The sequence below is a fragment of the Sorex fumeus genome, unplaced genomic scaffold, assembly GCF_029834395.1.
Source record: "Sorex fumeus unplaced genomic scaffold, SorFum_2.1 ptg000039l, whole genome shotgun sequence".
In the NCBI taxonomy this organism is placed as follows: domain Eukaryota; kingdom Metazoa; phylum Chordata; class Mammalia; order Eulipotyphla; family Soricidae; genus Sorex; species Sorex fumeus.
This window is the reverse complement of record NW_026606096.1, coordinates 29019303-29041511: the sequence shown is the minus strand read 5'-3', so window position 1 is coordinate 29041511 and position 22209 is coordinate 29019303. Positions and strand designations below refer to the sequence as shown.

Here is a 22209-nt window from a genome sequence, read left to right as displayed (position 1 = left end):
AAACACAAGTCATGGGGCCGGAGCGATAGCACAGCGGGTAGGGCGTTTGCCTTGTACGCGGCCAACCTGGGTTCAATCCCCGGCATCCCATATGGTCCCAGTACCACCAGGAGTGGTTCCTGAGTGCAAAGCCAGGAGTGACCCCTGAGCATTGCTGGGTGTGACCCAAAAAGCAAAAAAAAAAAAACTATTGCTTCAGCCCTTCCATTTCAATTTTTGATTTCCTCTTTTGAGATATTTCGTTCATCTTTAATGTTAATATGTGAATATTTTTTATCCTAAATAAGGCAGTGAAGAACATGTGCTTTACTTTGCACAGTAACCTATCGTCATATATCAATAATGTGAAAGAGGGGCTAGAGAGATAGTACAGTAGGTAAGGCCCTTGCCTTGCATACACCCGACCCAGTCTGTTCCCGGGTATCCTATGTGGTCCCCCCTTAGCGCTGCCAGGAGTAATTCCTGAGTGCAGAGCCAGAAGTAAACCCTGAGCATCACTGGGTGTTACATAAAAACTAAAATAAATAAACAACGTAAAAGAAACAAACTCATTAACTAGCAGAAGAAGAGGTGCCTGTGTATTGGAGTTATAATTTTAAGTCTATTTAAAGATCAGCTCAGTTGCTGATGCATACGGTTACTGAAGGCAACTTTATATTTTAACTCTATGAGATAGAAAACATACCAACAAGGAACTTCATGACCACATACAGGATATTGCTAATTTCAAGTAGGAGCTAACAAGTAAGTTCTAAACATAAAAGAAAAGTTTCACTACAGTATAATTACCAATGACAAAATTGCCACACTTGAATATTTCACTAATTAGAGGTCAATAAAAATATATTTATATTGACAGGGGCCCATTTGTATTTAAATCATAGGTTTGGTTTACAGCACAGTAAATGCCACTAAAAGTTAAGTCCAAATTAAAATTTTCAATCACAATGTAACCTCAGGAATTGCACTAAAATAGCATTCTCAGACATGTCAAGGCAAAATGTCAAGTTTAGTAAGATTTGCTATTTTTTAAATAAAATGTAAGATGGAGGAAATACAAGACATTTGGCGGGATTTGGATACTTTGGTGGTGGATGTGGTGAGACCACTGACTTTTCAAGAGTTTTGAAAAAGCACTAATGACACACAGACAATGCTATAAACCAGCGCTACCTCAATTAAAAAAAAATACACAGAATTCATGTACAAGCAGTAAGAACATTATTGTTTTCTTTATACTTTTTGATAGTCTTTAACTGTTTCCAATCACGCTTTCATTTTCATAATCAGGGAAATCAATATTTTTGAAGGAAAGAGAACCACTCGTATTTAATCTAATAAAAAATAATCTCAAAAAATAGGATATGTAAGGGTCAGAGAGATAGTACAGTTGGTAGGATGCTTGCCTTGTATGCTGTCAACCCCAGTTCAATCCCTGGCACTATATACAGTACCCTGAGCACAGCCAGTAATGATCCTTGAGTAGAGAGAGGACTATGCCTTGAACATCAGTAGGTGTGGCAAAAAAAAAAAAGAAAAAGAAAATAAGGTATTTTAAATACTAATGCCTATAAAGATACTTTCCTGCATATATGATCATAAGTGATTAAGTAAAAATTCTTCATTAAGCAAAGAAACCTTACCCTCCTTTTGTAATTTTTTATTATGAGGCAACATGGTTTACAACAGGGTTAATATTTTATGCTTTTTGTGTACAAATTTGTACACCTCCACCACCACCAAAGTGTCAAAAGCTTTCCACCACTGTATGCTCTATGTCAGTTCTAGTCTGCCTAATTTATATGAGTTTTTAACTTTTGACTTGTAAGTCAAGCTAAGGACTTGTTAACCTTTCTTACTCTTTCAAGGAACCAGGTCACGTTAATGATCGTTCATTTTTTGTTTCCATATGATTGACTCCTGCTCTAATCTTTATTATTTCCCTCCTACTCACTTTGGGCTCCCTTTGCTGTTCTTTTTCTAGTATCTGAGACGTGAGGTTAGTTATTGGCATCTCTCTCATTTTACTGCGTCTCAAATGTTCTGGTCTCACATCTCCATTCTCATTTGTATCCAGTAATCTTTTTATTTCTTTTTTAACCCACTAGTTGTTCAGTTTCAAATCAGTTTTTCTCAATTTTCTGTTCAAGCACGCCTTCAAAGCACTGTGGTTTCAGAGAATAGTGATGGGATTTTTATCTTCTTGATTTTGTGGAGACTTTTTGTTGTTGTTGTTGTTGTTCCAGCATGTAGTCTGTATCTTGGAGAAAGATCCAGGTACACTGGAGAACATTAAGACTTGGCAGAATAAAGAGCCCTATACCTATCTCTTAAGACTAGCTGATCTAGTTCTTTTTTTTTAAGGCCGCTGTTTTCTTATTAAATGTTTCTTGGTTCGTCAATCCAATAGTGAAAATGTGGTAAAATCTCCTTACACTACTTTGTGTTGCTGTTGATATATGTCAAGCCAGTTAGTAACCGCTTTATGTAAAATGATGCTCCTTCATTTGGGTCATATATTTTAGTCATTAAAGTTCTCTTACTGTATTGTCATTATATAATATATACCTTATTTGCTACTACTTTTTAGTCTTATCTATTTTGTCTGATGTAAGTATAAATATCCGACCTTCTTCCAGGCTTTGCTTATATGATTATTTCCCAGCTTCTATTTTAAGCCTGTATTTATCATGACAGTTCAGATGTGTATCTCGTAAGCAGCAGAGGTTGGGCTCATTGGTCTGATCCATCCAACCATTCTACACCTCTTGATTGGTGAAGCCACTGATTGCACTCAGCAAAGTTATTGAAAGAAAGGTATCCACTGCCAAGTCTTTATACGGATTGGGGGTGTTTATGCAGTTAGTCTTTATTTCTTTGACCATTCTTACTTACTGTACCTGTAATTTGCTATCTGCCATTTATGGAATGATCATTCCATTTACCTCCATTTGTGTTTTTCAACTATGTTTTGCCAAGAAAAAAAAACTCTTAATTGCTCTTGGAATGCTGGTTTAGTGGAGACAAAATTCTTAAGCAGTTTTTGTCTGTAAAGCTTTGTGTCAGTATTTTGCTATGAATTATAACCTACTAACAAAGAGTATTCTGACTGGATGCCATTTCAATCAACCTGTTAGCTATAGCATATCATTCCCTTGTAGTATGTTGGCTTTTGATAAATCTGCTGCTAAATGTTATGTGGTTCACTTATGGAGCTCCTACAGCTCATAGAATTCTCCCTTTATCTTCAGTTCTTCTCATTTTAATTAGAATACGTTGAGATGTCACTCCCTTTGGATTTATTTTGAACCGTGGGATCGGATATCTTGAGTTGATCTGCAGATTAACATAGATTCTTTTCTTTTTTTTTTGGGGGGGGGGCTTTTTGGGTCTCACCTGGTGATGCTCAGGGGCTACTCCAGTCTCTGCATGCAGGAATTATTCCTGGCAGTGCTCTGGGGACCATATGGGATGCTGAGGATTGAACCTGGGTTGGCAGCATGCAAGGAAAATACCATAGCTGCTATACTATTCCTCCATCCCCAGACTGTGTAAATTCTTGGCTATAAGTTCTCTCACCAATACTTCATCACCATACTCTCTCATTCTGTTCCTTTAAGGACTCCCAAATTCAGATATTGTTTCTCTTGAAGCTGATTTATAAGACTCTGATGCTTTCTTAAAATTCTTCCTTAAAATTTTCTTAAAATTCATTTTTTAAAATTCCTTTTACCTTCTATTCTTCTTGACTTATTTCCATATATCCTGTACTTGAGCACACTGATTTATCTCATTAATATTTTTATTTTCTTGGTGCTGGGAGGCTATTCATGGTTCAATGCTCAGGTGCCTGCAGCAGAGCTCATGGGATAATACAGTGCACAGATCCACCTCAGTCTCTGAATGCAAAGCATTAACTCCAGCCCTTTGAACTGTCTCTCCTGCTCTCATTAACACTTTGAACAAACAGTTTCTATATCTAGAAATAGCAAAGTAGATATTCATAATTTATTACAGAGAATGAAATTATCCATGAAGGGGCTTTTTTAGTACTGGAAAATATGGCTATAAGAGTAAGAATAAGCCATTAAGAACAATATCCACCAAAAGACACACTGCTCAATAGAATCTACAAACACCTTCTTAAGGAACTGCTGATAGCAAAGAGAAAATCCTATTGTTACTTATTTAAGTTTCCTTATTAAGGTACTTCATCAGAACATAAAATTTATTTCTCTGGCTTAAAATTATTCCGCTGTTATAATAAGAGATTGATAAAATACTGTAGTAATTAGCCTATCTTAGAGTTCTGTACTGAGATTTACATATAGAGAGAAAACAAGTATGTGCAATTTTATGTCACTACAAATCATCTAACCTGATTTTCTAAGAAAAAAAAACTAAGTTCTCTATAAATTAAAAGAATAAAGTCATTAGGGCAATTACATAGTTGATATATATCACACTTATTACTAACATTTAAGATTAGTATTATAGATTATTATTTAGAATTCAATAGAAAAGTAAGCCATTCACAAGGTATAACTGTCAAATCCACCCTATAAAATGGCACTCTCAGAGAAATAAAATTATGTGGATGTCTTATGTTTTACGCGTGAGGAAACACAAATGGACAAAGAAAAGGCCAACAAATTTTTCAGCAGCTGGAAATGGTAAATTTAATTACTGAAGAGAAATCATGCAGAGAAGCTGGCTGCTGAACAAGATTTACAATGAATTCTGGAAGTCATTTAAAAAGTATCAAGAAATTTTTAGTATATAATTATAATGGCAAACCAAAATTCAAAGAACATATGGCTACTATATATGATGCAAAAAATGACGGCATAAGAAACACAGTAGACTGCTAGCTCAACATCAAAATACTTAGAAATACATTAAAATGTGATTATTCTGATAAGTTATTAATCTATATGGAATATGAAACAATGTATATTATTTATAATTGTATTGACTGAAGCACTGTCAAGGCTAAAGGAACAGATTATGAATAATTCCTATTTAAAAATAATACTGGAGAATCTTATTTATTTCTTTCATAATGATATCTGATAAGAATTTTACCTATTTCAAGGCTATACTATTAGTACATGTGTAGAGCATTTGCCTTTTATGCTGCCTACCAGGGTTCAATCCCCAGCATCTTATAAAGTCCCCCCAAGATCACCAGGATTGATCCCTGAGCCAGGAATAAGCCCTGAGCATTACCAGGTGTGGCCCAAAAACAAAAAAAAAGTATTTTTACTTAGTCTTTAGCTTGTGATTTAACTCTTAGAATATATATATGTATATATACATATGTATGTGTATATATATAGAGAGAGAGAAAAAGAGATACACACATATATATGTGTATATATATATTTGTAAAAAACAGTATGGTGAATGTAAGTATATGGCACTCTTTCATTACTCTCTTTCCCCACACTTTAAAGAATCTTGGTATTCTCAAAATTATACATCTATAATTTTAAATAGTAATACCTCCTATTTCCTTCAGTTGAGCTTTTTGTATACTCCCTTGGTATCTGAATAACTCATATTTCTTCTTTCAATATTATTATTGAAGTAACACAATTTATAATCACATTGATAACAATGCTTTTGGTATACAAAACATTTTAAACATAATTTGTGCTGTTATTGCTGTTGTTTTTTAGTCCATATCTGGCAGTGCTCAGGGGTCACTCCCAGCAGTGCTCCAAGAATCATGTGGTGCCAGAGACTGAGCTTGGGAATCATGCAAGCAAGGTATGTGCTTTAGCCCACTGAGTTATCTTCCTAGTCTGAGAGCAGAGTATAGGAACAGAATTATTGTCTTCTACGAATTAACACTCTTTCTTAAATGCAATTAGGTAAGAATCAGGAATAATCTTCCAATGCCTTTTGAAATTCAAGCTTTAGATTCTTCTATGGAGCAAAATAGTCACTTACTACTTTTAAGGTTTCCGGGGTGAATACAATTCTGCTTTTATCCTGTTTTCCCTCATTCTATCTGAGCTGCAACAACCAGACAGAAAATCCAAGGACTCTTATTTCTTCCTTCTATACCATTAAAGCTGTGTAAGATCTCAGTGATATACAAACTGCTGGAGGACTGTCAAATCAGCATATCCAACTTAAATTTGTAGTGGGCAATAGATTCATATTATAAATATACAAAGGGTTCATGGGTGGCAGGAGGTGGCGGGTAATCTTACTTACAACGCTGTCCCATGGGATTCAGCACTATCATTTTTTCTGTGTATATTTTACCCAGAGATATTTTATAAAAGGAATACAAGTAGCATGGCTCTTTTTCTCAAACAGATGCTTAGACTATACAAGGCACCTTGTTGTGTTCTTTGTTGTTGTTCGCATGTTCTTGGCTAAAACATGTTCACCTAGTTTAACAATAATGATTATGATACATATTCCTATTACGGGCTTTTTCTATTTTGTGGAATTATGCCAAGTACTTCAGCTTCCAATTTTTTGTCTGATTTGGGGGCCACGCCCTGCGGTACCTAGGGGCTACTCAGAGTTCAACAGTTGCTTCCAGTGGTGATCAGGGGACAATGCAGAGCCAGGAATATTGCTGAGTATGACCCAAAAAGCAAAAAATAAAAAAATAAATAAAAATTAATCCATTTTGATCTCACTTTTGTACATGGTGTTAGGCAGAGTTCTGAGCCCATTTTTTTGCATGTAGCCATCCAGTGATGCCAGCACAATTTGTTAAAGAGGCTTTCCTTGCTCCACTTCACATTACTTGCACCTTTATCAAAGATTAGATGAGCATATGATTGAGGGGAGATGTCAGTGTATTCAACCCTGTTCCATTGGTCTGCAGTTCTGCCTTTGTTCCAGTACCATGCTGTTTTAATTATTACTGCTTTGTAGTACAGTTTGAAGTTCGGGAGGTTGATTCCTCCCATTTTCTTTTTCCCAAGAATTGCTTTAGCTATTCGTGGGGGCTTATTGTTCCATATAAATTTCAGGAGTGTTTGCTCCATTTCTTTGAAGAATGTCATGGGTATCCTTATAGGGATTGCATTGAATTTATACAATGCTTTCGGTAGTATTGCCATTTTGACAATGTTAAGTCTCCCGACCCATGAGCAGGGGATATCTTTCCATTTCCTCATGTCCTCTTTTAATTCCTGATGTAGCGTTTTGTAGTTTTCTTTGTACAGGTCCTTTACTTCTTTAGTTAAGCTGATTCCTAAGTACTTGATTTTCTGGGGCACAATTGTGAACGGGATTGTTTTTTTCATGTTGCTTTCTTCTCTCTCACTGTTTGCATATAGGAAAGCCATGGACTTTTGGGTATTGATTTTATAGCCTGCAACTTTACTATACAAGTCTATTGTTTCTAGTTTTTTGGTGGAGGTTATTGGGTTCTCTAAGTATAGTATCATATCATCTGCGAATAGTGAGAGCTTGATTTCTTCCTTTCCTACCTGAATGCCCTTAATATCTTTTTCTTGCCTAATCGCTATTTCAAGTACTTCCAGTACTATACTGAACAGCAGTGGAGATTAAAGACCTCAACATCAGACCAGAAACCATAAGGTACATTGAAGACAAAGTTGGCAAAACCCTCCATGACATTGAAGCTAATGGTATCTTCAAAGATGCCACGCCACTGTCTGAGCAAGTGAAAACAGAGATAGATAAATGGGACTATCTTAAACTAAGAAGCTTCTGCACCTCCAAAGAAACAGTGACCAAAATACAAAGACAGTCTACAGAATGGGAAAGGATATTCGCCGAATACACATCTGACAAGGGGTTGATATCCAGGATATACAAAATACTGGTTAAACTCCACAAGAAGAAAACATCCAACCCCATCCAAAAATGGGGCAATGAAATGAACAGACACTTTCTCAAAGAAGAAATCCGAATGGCAAAAAAGCACATGAGAAAATGCTCTACATCATTAATCATCAGGGAGATGCAGATCAAAACCACAATAAGATACCATCTCACACCTCAGAGACTGGCCCACATTCAAAAGAACAAAAGCAACCGATGCTGGCGCGGATGTGGCAAGAAAGGGACACTCCTTCACTGTTGGTGGGAATGTCGACTGGTTCAGCCGTTCTGGAAAACAGTATGGACGATTCTCAAAAAATTAGAAATTGAGCTCCCATTTGACCCAGCAATACCACTCCTGGGAATATATCCCAGAGAGGCAAAAATGTATAGTCGAAGTGACATCTGCACTTGTTTGTTCATTGCAGCACTCTTTACAATAGCCAGAAACTGGAAGAAACCTGAATGCCCAAGAACAGATGACTGGTTAAAGAAACTTTGGTACATCTACACAATGGAGTACTATGTAGCTGTTAGAAAAGATGAAGTCGTGAAATTTACATACAAGTGGTACAACATGGAAAGTATCATGCTAAGCGAAATGAGTCAGAAAGAGAGGGACAGACATAGAAAGATTGCATTCATCTGGGGGATGTAAAGTAAAAAAATATGAGATTAATACCCAAGAATAGCTGAGATCAGCACCAGGAGGATTACTCCATAGCTTAGTGGCCAGTCGGGCATTCTAAAGGAAAGGGCAGCTCAGATAGAAAAGGGAACACCAAATAAAGGGTCTTTGGAGGATCCTCCCAGGAGGGGAGATGCATGTCAAAAGTGGACTATGGACTGAACATGTTTGCCACTCAATGCCTCTTTTGCAGACCACAACACCCAAAAGGAGAGGGAGAACGCAGAGGATTGCCCTGCCACAAAGGCAGGGGGGATGAGGGGATGGGGGTGGGGGGGATATTATCCATGGTGGTGGAAAATGGGCACTGGTGGAAGGATGGGTATCTGATCATTGTGTAATCAAACCCAAGCACAAAAAATTGTAAATCTACAACTGTACCTCATGGTGTTTCACTAATAAAAATAAATAAATAAATAAAAATTAAAAGTGCATATGCTTCTAGTTATAAAACTGAAAGTTATTTAATTATAGCAATGGTGTCATAAAATTAGAATATGTATGAAATTAAAAATTCTGAAAAAACTTGATAGGCATAAAGAACACTCAAAAAGAACTCATACTCAAATCCAATTTGATTTCAATAAATTTGGTTCACTGAAAGAAATAATCAGAAATTCAAGTAAATATCTGAGTATTCATGATCTTATAATTTTATTTATAAGAGATAAATATATAAAACTTAAATATATAAACAATAAAGTGATAAAAATTACATTGGCGTTTTTGTTTAACTTGTTTATATTAGGGATCACTGCTTAACTATTATGTATGCTTTTAATTTTTTTTAAGAATTTTTTTTATTGGGGTATGTGGTTTAGGACATACCCAGTGGTGCTCGGAGCTTACTCCTGGTACTTCATTCAATGATCATATCTGGCAGGGCTCGGAGGACCATACAGGATGCTGGGGATCAAAGGATCCCCACTTGCAAGGCAAATGCCCTACCTACAATATTATCAATCTAGTCCATGAATATTTTTCAAAAAATTGCTCACAGTAAGTCACTTTATTGTCAAACATTTTAGAAGCAGCTTTAGGATTCTCATTGATGAGTAGATTCTTCTGGAGAGTAAACAAGTTTATGCATTTTTAAAAGACAATACGTGTGAAGGTGTGACTGTGGTAGAGAGCAGTCTCAATGTATGAGACCCTGGGCTTCATCTCCAATACCAAGAAAAATAAAAATAAATACTAACTGGGATTTTTACAATCTGTTCAAGGTCTATAATTATTCCAATTTAAAGATGAAATAAAAGTAATGGGAGTCAAATAGTTGTTAAATCTATACAATGGAAAATTGCTATTTGTATTTTTTTTTGCTATTTGTATTTTTATTTCTAAACATTCTACAACTATATATCATGTTTGCAATTTGAAACAATTATTTTAAATAAAAAAAGGAGCAATGGCTAACAATCAGATTTTAAAAAACACTGGAGAAATAAGAGGGGTCAACACATTGAAATCTAAAATTATGTTTAGATTTTTAATATTTAGGTTCTAATATTTGTTAATATGCTGTATATCCCTTCAGAATTGTCAAGCATATGCTGCAGCAAAATGCTTCCTGACCACCCAGAGGATGTCAGAACAGAGACTATGCTGGGTTACTGTTCTAGAATCTGGGTTCTGCTTTTTTTTTATTTTTGGTTCTGCTTTTCAAACACCATTAATTTACTAGTTACATGTCCAAAACCCATTTATTAGTCCCAGTTTACCCTTTCAGACAGCTGTTATAAGTACTGAAACGAGAAATTTCTTTTAAGTCATATCAGCTGTTGTAGTACTGAAATGAGAAATTTGTTTTAAGTCATATAACATGATAAAAGAAAGGTGACATAGAAAAATGGTAATGTTTATGTTCTGTATCAGACTACTTGGTTCAATATTAATGGATGACCTAGAATTAATAACTTAATTGCTCTATGATTCACCTTTTCTGGTCTGTAAAGCTAGGATTATGCTAACAAAATATACCTCAAAACATATCCATAAAGACTTATTTTAGGGGGATGGGGAAATGGTACAACAGTAAGACATCTGTGTTGTATTCGGCCAACCTGGGGTTCAATCTTCAGCATGGCATGTGGTTCCCCAAGTACCGCCAGGAGTGATCCCTGAATCCAGAGTCATGAGTAATTCCTATACACTAGCAGGTGGGCCCCTAACATATATACATACATATATAGACACACACATATATATATATATATTTATATACAATTAAGGGGTGAAGACATAGTACATATAGGTTACTCTCTTTAGACGGTCCTAAGCATGGAGGAGTGAGTCCAAGTACAGATCCCCAGGAGTAATCCTTGAGTACCACTGAGTGTGACCCAAAAGCAAAAATAAAAAGGTTTAAGTGATGACATCAAAGTATTAATTGATGAACAATTTAAAGAATTAGCAATAAATGATATTTTTTTGAAAAATTTTATTGAAAACTGTTCACTAATATGTAAAATATTTCAATCAGCTAAAAGAAAAACATATAGATTGTTACATTAAAAATTATTCAAGTGGTTTTGTGGCTTTTAGTTTCTTGAGGGAAAAAATGTTCTTTACTTTAAATAAGCTGCCTTGACCACCACATGTGCAGTTCCATTAAAACAAACAAGTAATTGCAACTCTATTAGATGAAATGAAAAGCAAGGGCCAACAAAAGAACATTGAAAATTTTTACTAGAATTGGTTTTTTTTTTTTGGAATTTTTATTGTTGTTTATTTATTTTATTTTTCTTTTCTTTTTTTTTCTTTTTTATTTATTTATTTATTTATTTTTTTACAGTTGTAGATTTACAATTTTTTTGTGCTTAGGTTTCAATTATACAATGATCAGATACCCATCCCTCCACCAGTGCCCGTTTCTCACCACCATGGATAATATCCCTCCCACCCCCATCCCCCCATCCCCCCCTGCCTCTGTGGCAGGGCAATCCCCTGTGTTCTCTCTCTCCGTTTGGGTGTTGTGGTCTGCAAAAGAGGCATTGAGTGGCAAACATGTTCAGTCCATAGTCTACTTTCGACATGCATCTCCCCTCCTGGGAGGATCCTCCGAACATCCTTTATTTGGTGCTCCCTTCTCTATCTGAACTGCCCTTTCCTCTAGGATACCCGGCTGGCCTCTAAGTAATGGGGTAATCCTCCTGGTGCTGATCTCAGCTATTCTTGGGTATTAATCTCATACTTTGTTACTTTATATCCCCCAGATGAATGCAATCTTTCTATGTCTATCCCTCTCTTTCTGACTCATTTCGCTTAGCATGATACTTTCCATATTGTACCACTTGTATGTAAATTTCATGACTTCATCTTTTCTAACAGCTACATAGTACTCCATTGTGTAGATGTACCAAAGTTTCTTTAACCAGTCATCTGTTGTTGGGCATTCAGGTTTCTTCCAGTTTCTGGCTATTGTAAAGAGTGCTGCAATGAACAAACAAGTGCAGATGTCACTTCGACTATACATTTTTGCCTCTCTGGGATATATTCCCAGGAGTGGTATTGCTGGGTCAAATGGGAGCTCAATTTCTAATTTTTTGAGAATCGTCCATACTGTTTTCCAGAAGGGCTGAACCAGTGGACATTCCCACCAACAGTGAAGAAGTGTCCCTTTCAATCGCCACATCCACGCCAGCATTGGTTGCTTCTGTTCTTTTGAATGTGGGCCAGTCTCTGAGGTGTGAGATGGTATCTCATTGTGGGTTTGATCTGCATCTCCCTGATGATTAATGATGTAGAGCATTTTCTCATGTGCTTTTTTGCCATTCGGATTTCTTCTTTGAGAAAGTTTCTGTTCATTTCATTGCCCCATTTTTGGATGGGGTTGGATGTTTTCTTCTTGTGGAGTTTAACCAGTATTTTGTATATCCTGGATATCAACCCCTTGTCAGATGTGTATTCGGCGAATATCCTTTCCCATTCTGTAGACTGTCTTTGTATTTTGATCACTGTTTCTTTGGCGGTGCAGAAGCTTCTTAGTTTAAGATAGTCCCATTTATCTATCTCTGTTTTCATTTGCTCGGCCAGTGGCGTGGCATCTTTGAAGATACCATTAGCTTCAATATCATGCCCATGACATTCTTCAAAGAAATGGAGCAAACACTCCTGAAATTTATATGGAACAATAAGCCCCCACGAATAGCTAAAGCAATTCTTGGGAAAAAGAAAATGGGAGGAATCAACCTCCCGAACTTCAAACTGTACTACAAAGCAGTAATAATTAAAACAGCATGGTACTGGAACAAAGGCAGAACTGCAGACCAATGGAACAGGGTTGAATACACTGACATCTCCCCTCAATCATATAATCATCTAATCTTTGATAAAGGTGCAAGTAATGTGAAGTGGAGTAAGGAAAGCCTCTTTAATAAATTATGTTGGCATCATTGGACGGCTACATGCAAAAAAATAGGCTCAGAACTCTGCCTAACACCATGTACAAAAGTAAGATCAAAATGGATTAAAGACCTCAACATCAGGCCAGAAACCATAAGGTACATTGAAGATAAAGTTAGAATTGGTTTTTGTCCTCCATAGAAGCCTCCTCAGTGGTGTTTGGGGAACTTAGGGCCACTCGCATAAAATATGAGCCCCCCCCCAGTAGGCCTTATGATTTAATGCTCTGATCTGTCCTATGGTACTCAGACCAGCACTGCTGGGACCTCAGAGTCACAATGGTGATGTTCAGGGGTAACGGCGCTACACCAGATGTGACTGTGAAGTGCCAAGAATCAAATTTGGGACACTGAGCATGTAACACATGTTTTAATAAATGTTTTGATAAATGTTTGAATAAACATTCTGATTATGCAGCTGTAATATTAAACACCACAAGTTAAGATGTAAACCTAATCAATGATGTCATGACATTCATTGAACCTCTCTGTAAGTCAAAAGCAAAAGATAACACATATATACCTCTCCAATAATAATCATTCAAAGACTAAAGAGATGTACACTTTATGTCTACATAGTCTGCATACCCTTGATAATAAGTGGAACAAGTCAGCTACTTTATAACCACAAAAATTATGTTAAATACATGACAGCATCTCTTTAGCAGAAGTTCAGATATATGATCAAAGAATATGCAGCATGAAATAAAGGTAGAATAATAAACAGATAATCTTAGAATATAACCTGCCCTCCACATGCTAGTGCTGCGCCTCACCCACTGTTAAACCCCCAGAAAACCCAGGCATGCGGGACTTTGTGACTGAGAACTCTGGGTTCTACGTGACCAACGGCAACCAATCTTAGAGGGAAATTTCTTACATATATATAAAAGCACACAAAACTCAACCTATAACAACATGTTAGTGATCTCTAATAGAAGGGCTTAGTGGCCCCTAGTAAAATACACAATCTTCATACTCTTTCCTCTAAGGATACTTTTTAGTAGCATTTTCAGCAGTTTTTCGTAACAAACAATACCAAATGTATTATTTCAGTTCTGCTTTGGGGCAGGGTTTGGGATTTGGGAGGGGAACATCCAAAATATGGTGGTTAGAAGGTGTAATGGTGGTGGGATTGGTGTTTGACTATTAAATGTAATCAAATATTGTAAACTACTTTATAAAATAATTAATTTTAAAAAAGAATATAATCTGTCTAGGAAAAATATGCTTCATCTTGCATCGTATTATTGAAGATTTAAGAGTAACATAGCTAGGAATATATTACATATGTTTCAATTATGATTTTGCAATATAAAGAAATTTTCTACAGAAATAAAACAAGTAAATATAAAAACTGTCCTCTTAAATCAGCTCTCTAGTGGAACAGTTGAACAAATATATTTTCTACACTAGAAATTTAAGTAACAGTAAAGTAAGTAAGTAAAGGCCCTCCCGTTGATCATCGATTTGCTCGAGCGGTCCCAGTAACGTCTCCATTGGAGACTTTGTTGTTACTGTGTTTGGCATATTGAATACATCACGGGTGGTTTGCCAGGCTCTGCCGTGCTGGCGAGATACTCTCGGTAGCTTGCCGGGCTCTCCGAGAGGGGCGGAGGAATCGAACTCGGGTCGGCCATGTTGGCTGCGTGCAAGGCAGACGCCCTACCCGCTGTGCTATCGCTCCAGCCCAGTAAAATTTTAAAATAGTTCTAGTTTTACAAATTTTATTTTATACTTTATTACACCATTATATAGTACTACAAATCTCATAGTCAAGATGATAAAGATTTACATGAAAAACTTTAGTAGATAAAAAATAAAATTAAATAGCTGAAGATATAGCTGCTAAATATACCAAGATTAAATCCTATTCAGACATTCTACAGAAATCTAACAAATGTGAACCAAATTCATAGATCAGAGATTAGCAACAAATTGCCTAGACCTGGATGCCAGTTATAACTTTGGCCTATTCCTTCCTACTGATGTTTTTCACTTATAAAATGAGATACCAATATTACTCAGAGGCTTATTGTAAAAATTAAGCTAGCTAACAGCTATACAGCACCCACAGCAGTTAGGACACAACTCATGCGCCATTACCAACAGTTGTCACCATCATCCCTCATTCAATAGCTCTAACAGCAAATTCATATAATATTTGGGTAAAATTCTTTAAATGTTCCCAAAAAACACAGTGCTCTAGGTTTATTTCCTCTCTCTTCAACTACACCTATATATGTTTCCTTAATCATTCTCCCTCATTTATCTTAGAATATTTATCACATGTGAATAAAGCATTCACAACCCAGAGCTAAGAAGATGGTTTCTCCAAGATCAATGAGAAAAGACACTGAAGAATAGGTCCCAGTAAGGGTGAAAAGAATAAAACTGTAATTGATTTTTAGTCCTCCCTCTATTTCCATGAAAAATAGCATTAAAAATTTTGAAAAAACTTAATTTTAAACAAGCATAGTATTATATCTTTTCATAGTATTTTCTAACATTTATATTAGCTGTAACTTGCAATTGCAACAGCATAAAAAATTATTAAATAACTAGTGATAACTCTTTTTTCTGCTTTTAAAAGAAATGGCTTTAACTATTTCTAATGCTAGTAAATATCTTTAAAATATTCAGTGTTTTCATATATATATTTTTTTTACTGTTTTATTAGCACTTTAGCACTGTCCTCCCATTGTTCATCAATTTTGCTCAAGTGGGCACCAGTAATGTCTGCATTGTGAGACTTGTTGTTACTGTTTTTGGCATATCGAATACGACACGGGGACCTTGCCAGGTGCTGCAGTGCGGGCGGGATACTCTCGGTCATTTGCCGCGCTCTCCGAGAGGGATGGAATAACGGAACCTGGGTCAGTCACGTGCAAGGCAAACACACTACCCGCTGAGCTATTACTCCAGCCCACAGTTTTATTAGGCTAAGAAATTTATCATACACTTTTTCTACATTTGTACCTTCCTAACCTTTTTTTTTTAATCCTTTTTGGGTGTCTGGAGCAAACCCAGTAGTGCTCAGAGCTTTCTCCTGGCTCTGTGCTCAAGTATCACTCCTGATGGTGCTCAAGGGACATATGTGGTTCCAAGGATCAAACTGGGGTTGGCAATGCAAGAAAAGCAACCTTACCTCCTGCTGTACTATCATTCCAGATCCAGTTCTTCAATTTTCAATGTGTTTATGTAATTTATTTTGTAAGCATTTACACACACGAGCATGCACACATACACAAAATATATATATACACATACATATATGTACATACATATATATACATACATACATATATATTTTTGGTAACAATAGTGAGCTCAAGAAGTATCCCTTATTTGGTACTCAATGATCACTACTGGCCATGAGTAGGGGGCCACATGCAATGCTGGGATTGAACCAGGCAGGGTTGGCTGTATGCAAAGCAAGTGTCCTAAGTGCTCACTAACTGGCATCCATAGGCATATATATTAATATTTAATCACCACTGGATTCTATAAAAAAATTCTAAGTGGTTACTCTTTCATTATCTTATGTTGGCTAAATTTTAGTTCAAGTTTCATACCTATATTCTAGTGAAATATGTCTTCTAGAACTGTATTTTTCCAATATCTTTTTATGTCATAAAACATGCAAAAGGTGGACTGGAGAAGTTTTCGTCTTTTTAAAATATCAGAACAAGTATCCATAAAGTCTATATTATCTGTTCTTAATATGCTCCAAAGAACCCAGGTGGTGTTCTAAACTTTTTGTACAATTTTATCAAATGTTCATATAGTTTCCACCTTAGGTAAATTTTGATCATTTATACATCACCTTTAGTACCACTTAATTTTCCCAATGATTCTGCATCTGCTAGCTCTGTTTAGGTATAACTACTGGGATAAGCAGTGATCCTTGGATGGAGTTAGACTTGTTGTACCCTATGAGGTTATAAGAAGAAAACTGTGTGCTTCTTCATTTCCTCAAAATTCAAAGATTACTGTGCCCCAAAACCTTCAAGGAAAAGGAACTTCAAGCCTCTGTTCAGCTTTTCTCTAGAAACCTGGGAGATCACATCTCTATCATAGGGATTTTCATTCTGGGTAACTAACACTGCTATGAGTAGTGTGGGCTAAAACCCTTCACTAATCTACTTTAACAGAAAATTATCAGAGGTAAGAGCCAGTTCCCATGGTTAAGATCAGGTCAGCCAAATACTGAAGCTGCTGTAGACGATGTTGATGGGAGTTGTGGACAGAGAACTACAGACACTGGCACCATCTTCCTAAAACCCTTTTGATTCTCTTGCAAATAAAGTTTTTATTTTTGGAATTTACATACTTGCTTAGACATACTTACATTTTATCTATGCAGTGTCCCATGATTTCAATTTAAAAAGCAATAGCAATTTTCTCACACCAACCGTTTAAAGAAGCTTACCTCAAATTCCGCATGTCTGTGAATATCTTCTGCTCTCTGCCTGCTCAGGATAAAATCAGCTTCATTTGCCACTCTTACCAGATGCTCCTTCATTGTTTGGCTAAGTAACCTATGAAAAGATAAATAGCAAACATATTTACATATATGTACACACACATATACACACACACACACATATATATACCCATACACACACACACACACACACACACACACACACACAACATAAGTGGATATTCACTTCTCAAAGAAAGACCATTTTATTATCAGGGCTAGAAAAGAGTGTTTTTTCTCCTTTTCTGATATCAAGCTCAATACAGTACCATTACTCCACACTATATAATTGACGAATAACTAGCAAGTAACACATTAGCTTTTATCAAACTAACAAAAAACAAAAACTGCCAGATTAAATTTTTGTTTTAATCTTTGTAATGATAGTTTCCAAACAGCCAGGATCTAAAGAGCTGAAATCTTAGAGAAGAGAACGCACAGAAAACATTCAGCACCAGCATCTGCTGCTCACGGTGCAACAGTGAAGCTAAACAGACCCTGCTGTTACTGTCATGCAGATCTAGGGAGTCAAAGTGAAATTTAGAACTTGTCAAAGCTAAAGGGCCCTGGTATACTACGTCCTAAGGAAGAAACCCATGTATGCACTAGTAAACAGGAAATAGATCAGGCCACAAAAATGCTATTTAGATTAATGGGAGCCAAAAAAACTAATGAAAATTTTCAGATTACAAAGTAGGGAGAAAATAAGCCAAAAATAATAATGGAAGGCAATGAGGGAAATACCAGATTTTTCAGAAAGTCTCAAAAGTCCGCGTGCCAGTTGCAGCAAAATGTAGAAAGGTAAAATGTAGAAAGGTAAAATGGAAATAAGGTTATTCTCACAATGATTAAAAAAAAAAGTCACGTGAAATCAATTCAGTCCAAAATAAAATTATTAATAATCAAAAGAAAGTCCATACTGGTGAATATAGTATCATCTAAAAATTTAAATTAAAAACCCAAAATATAAAATACAACTTCTAAACTAGGGACTAGAATATCAAACTATGACAAATACTTGGACTTTGACAACAAAACTGAGGGAGCAGGGGAAGGTAAACTCAGAAGTGACACAGTTCAATGACAGGAGGACTCTGTCAGGGATGAAGATGCAATAACTGTTTACATCAAAGCCATAAATTTTATTACTATCCAAACCATATTACCTAAGTTATAACGAAAATTAAAATATAATTTCCAATTATTAAATATGATTTAACTGATTAAGTAATCAATGAAACAAAACAGAAGTCAATGTATGGTATAGTTTTATTTCTGAACATTAATATAAAAGTACAGATAGTTCTGGATAATACATTTTATAAAAAACTACAGTAGATACTGAAAATTGAAAAAACTATTTCTAAATTATGTTTTGAAAATTCCTTTCTTAAGCCGGAAAGATAGTATAGCAGGTAAAAAACATGCCTGGCATGTAACCTACTCATTTTTGCTGCCAGGCACCATATATGGTCCCCTGAGCACATCAGGAGTAATCTATAAGCACAGAACCAGGAGTAAGCCCTCAGCACCACTGGGTGTGGCACAAAAATGAAAAAGAGAAGGAAAGAAAAGAAAATCCTTTCTACATTTTACCATTTCCCTTGCCTTTATTAAAATAATATACACGATCAGACCTCTTCATTATCACCAAACTAACACCCAGACTATTGCAAAGTCTTATGTATGCTTTTGAGGTAACACTGTTAGAAATTTTTTGAATGCTATTAAACAGCAGACATTCAGACATCAAGTAAAAACAATCTCAACTAATTAATAACTTCCACTGATAGAGAAAGCAAGAGCCTTTCATGAGTGAATACATAAAATACTGGTTTGTGTCTCTTAGTTTCTCTCTTGAGACCAAAAACCACACCATGAATTTGCCATCAATATATTGCCTCACAGCACTCAAACATTAACTGAATTGATTAGTCAGTGACAGCATCCTTTCAGTCCCCAAACAAGCAACCTCAAAGTTATTCTAGTCTCTTTCCCCTTCTCTACCACCTTCCTCTAGGCCTATAATCAATCTGTAACTACTGTCAATATCTCCTCTGTGATATTTCTAGATCCAATTTATGTACTCTTTCATAGCCAATGTTCAAAAAAATCAAATCTTAATCATTCCATCCAGGTTATAACTACATCTTCTGAGTACTTACTTTGATCCTTTAATAATCATACCCACAATGAGCAATGTTACTCTCACTAGTATCTATTCAACACCTGCTTTGTTTTAAAAACTAGGTAAAAGGCTGGAGAAAGAGAATACACTGAGGTTGCTTCCAGCTTTAACTATTCATATAAGAGCTCGAGTGAACACATGCTAAGGTAACATCCAATTAATTCAGGTTTTATAAACTTTCCAGTTCAGTCAGGACAAATACTGTGAAAGGGCCATTTGACAAGACTATATGCAGTGACTAGAAGTTTAGACAGCAAGAAAATAGGGACCAAAATCCTACAAATTCAAGAAATTGAATTATGTGTTGAACCACGTGAGCTTAGAAGAGGACTCTGGTCTGGGAGAAACAGATTGGTCAACAACTTTATGTGTGTTTAAGTCAAAGGTGCTGAAGATGCACACTTTGTGGTATTTTGTTCAATAGATTAGCTATACAAGTTCAGGTTCAGAGCAACAGTACACTAGTTAAGGCATTTGCCTTGCATGTGCTAACCCAGGTTCAATCCCCAGCACCATAGATAGTCCCTTAAGCCCTGCCATAAGTGATCCCTGAGCACAGAGCCAGGAGTGAACTGTGATTACTGCCAAGTGTGGCCACCCTCCCCCTACTCCACAGCAAAGTAATACAAGTTCAATTGCAATACAGGAATACAAGAGTACATTGTAGCCCATTAAAAGCAAAGATCACTATCAGGTACTCAAAATCACAAAAGCACCTATAAGAAACTGAAAAAGATGAGTTTTAATAATGAGCAAAAGCAAGACAAAGAGGAAAGGTCACTCCAGATAACAATATAAACATATACTTTGATGAGAGCCAAAAGACTTCTTCATGCTGCATTAACATCACTGTCACTGTCCTCCCGTTGTTCATCGGTTTGCTTGAGCGGGCCCAGTAACATCTCCACTGTGACAACTGTTACTGTGTTTGGCATATCGAATATGTCACAAGTGGCTCTGCCGTGCAGGCGAGATACTCTTTATAGCTTGCCAGGCTCTCCGAGAGGGGCGGAGGAATCGAACTCAGGTCGGCCATTAATACATGAGATGAAAATAGGAAGGAAGGGAGGGAAGGAGGGAGGAGAGGATGGATACAGGATGAATATTCTGTTGGGGCTCTATTCTTTTTGGGAATGCCAAGCCCAGAAATGCTTAGAGCTTATTCCTGGCTCAACACTCAGGGATGACTCTTACCAAGACTCGGGTGACCATTCAGGGTGCCAGAGACCTAATCCAGGACATCATATGCAAGGAACTGCCCACTGTACTATCTCTCGGGGCCCTAAAGCAATATATGTTACTTTAAAATGCAATAACATTGATAACAACAGTGGTAAGTTCCAATGTTCCTTTCCTGTGAATTTTCCGAACTAAGCCATCACAATTAACATTATACTAAAGTTACACTGAAACACTTGGTATCTTGGGCCAAAAATAGTAGAGTGAATAGAGCACTTGCCTTGCATGCAGTCACCAGGGTACAATTCCTGGCATCTCATATATTCCTACAAACACCACCAGGATTGATCACTGAGCACAAAGCTAGGATTAATCCCTGAGCACAGCAGGGTATAGCCCCCCAAATTGGTATTTTCATATACATAGATATGTAAAAATATTGTATGTATTTATGAGCTGATGTGTAAAAAAAAAAATTTTTTTTTTCTTTTTGCTTTTGAAGATTTTATAGTCTCTGAGTCTTGGCCGTTGATGGGATTACACGTTGATGGGAATCCAGCTCCCGGACGAGAACAGTGCAGTCTTCTGCCCCCGCGCATGGCTATTCCTCGCCGAGGCCCGTTGGAGGGGAGCGGGTGGAGCTTTCCTCCCCGCCCCGACCAGGGCTCCGGCAGCCGAAGACCTCCAGGACCAGCCACCACCATGCTGAGACCACTCTCCGCACACATGAAGGTACTGGCAGAGGGACAAATCCATGTGGGTTCCGGGGCCGAGATCTCCCAGCCTACTCGGATTGGAGTCGAGCATCCTCCACCCAGATCCTCCAAATTCCAGTAGGCGGGGGTCACACCCACCACCTGGCCCCCTGGCGCTGTGTAATCCCATCAACAGCCAAGACTCAGAGACTATAAAATCCAGCTCCCGGAACCTTATCTTATCAGGACATCTTTTTATGACATCTTATTATCTCATTCCTACTTTGGACAAACTTGCAGGCTATTGAATGTAGCCTGCCCGCAGGGCAGAGTCTGGCAAACTCCCTGTGGCCTACCAAATATGCCAAATACCAGTAACAATGATGGGTCTCATTCTCCTAAAGAGCCTTGAATATAATCTCAGGGTTAGGATGAAAGAGACATTACTGGGGCCTGCTCGAGGCAATCAACGAATGATGATGAAATGCTTTTGAGGAACACCCACAGATTCTCAAGGCTTTTTCCTGGGTCTGTGCTTAAGGATGACTTTTGACAGTGCCTTGCGGATCATAATAAATGCCAGAGATATAACCCAGGTCAGCTGTCTGCCCAGCAAGTGTCTTAGCTTCTATACTACATCTGTAGCCACTATAAAATTATTTTTAATGCAGAAGGGGATATACTTTATATAACTGATTATGTTACTGAACACTGACTATTATACAAAAAAAAAAATTTAAAGAATAGAA

The 22209-nt window shown here is 36.9% G+C and overlaps 1 protein-coding gene across 2 annotated transcripts in view; it reads right to left on the bottom strand.

Moving 5' to 3' along the window:
* LRBA (LPS responsive beige-like anchor protein) overlaps positions 1-22209 on the bottom strand; it is a 600455-nt gene that overhangs the window by 364873 nt on the left and 213373 nt on the right. For both annotated transcript variants that reach the window (XM_056119139.1, XM_056119141.1), the window contains exon 35: positions 17345-17453. In XM_056119139.1, coding sequence (XP_055975114.1) covers positions 17345-17453 — 109 coding nt within the window. The remainder of the gene's footprint in view (positions 1-17344; positions 17454-22209) is intronic.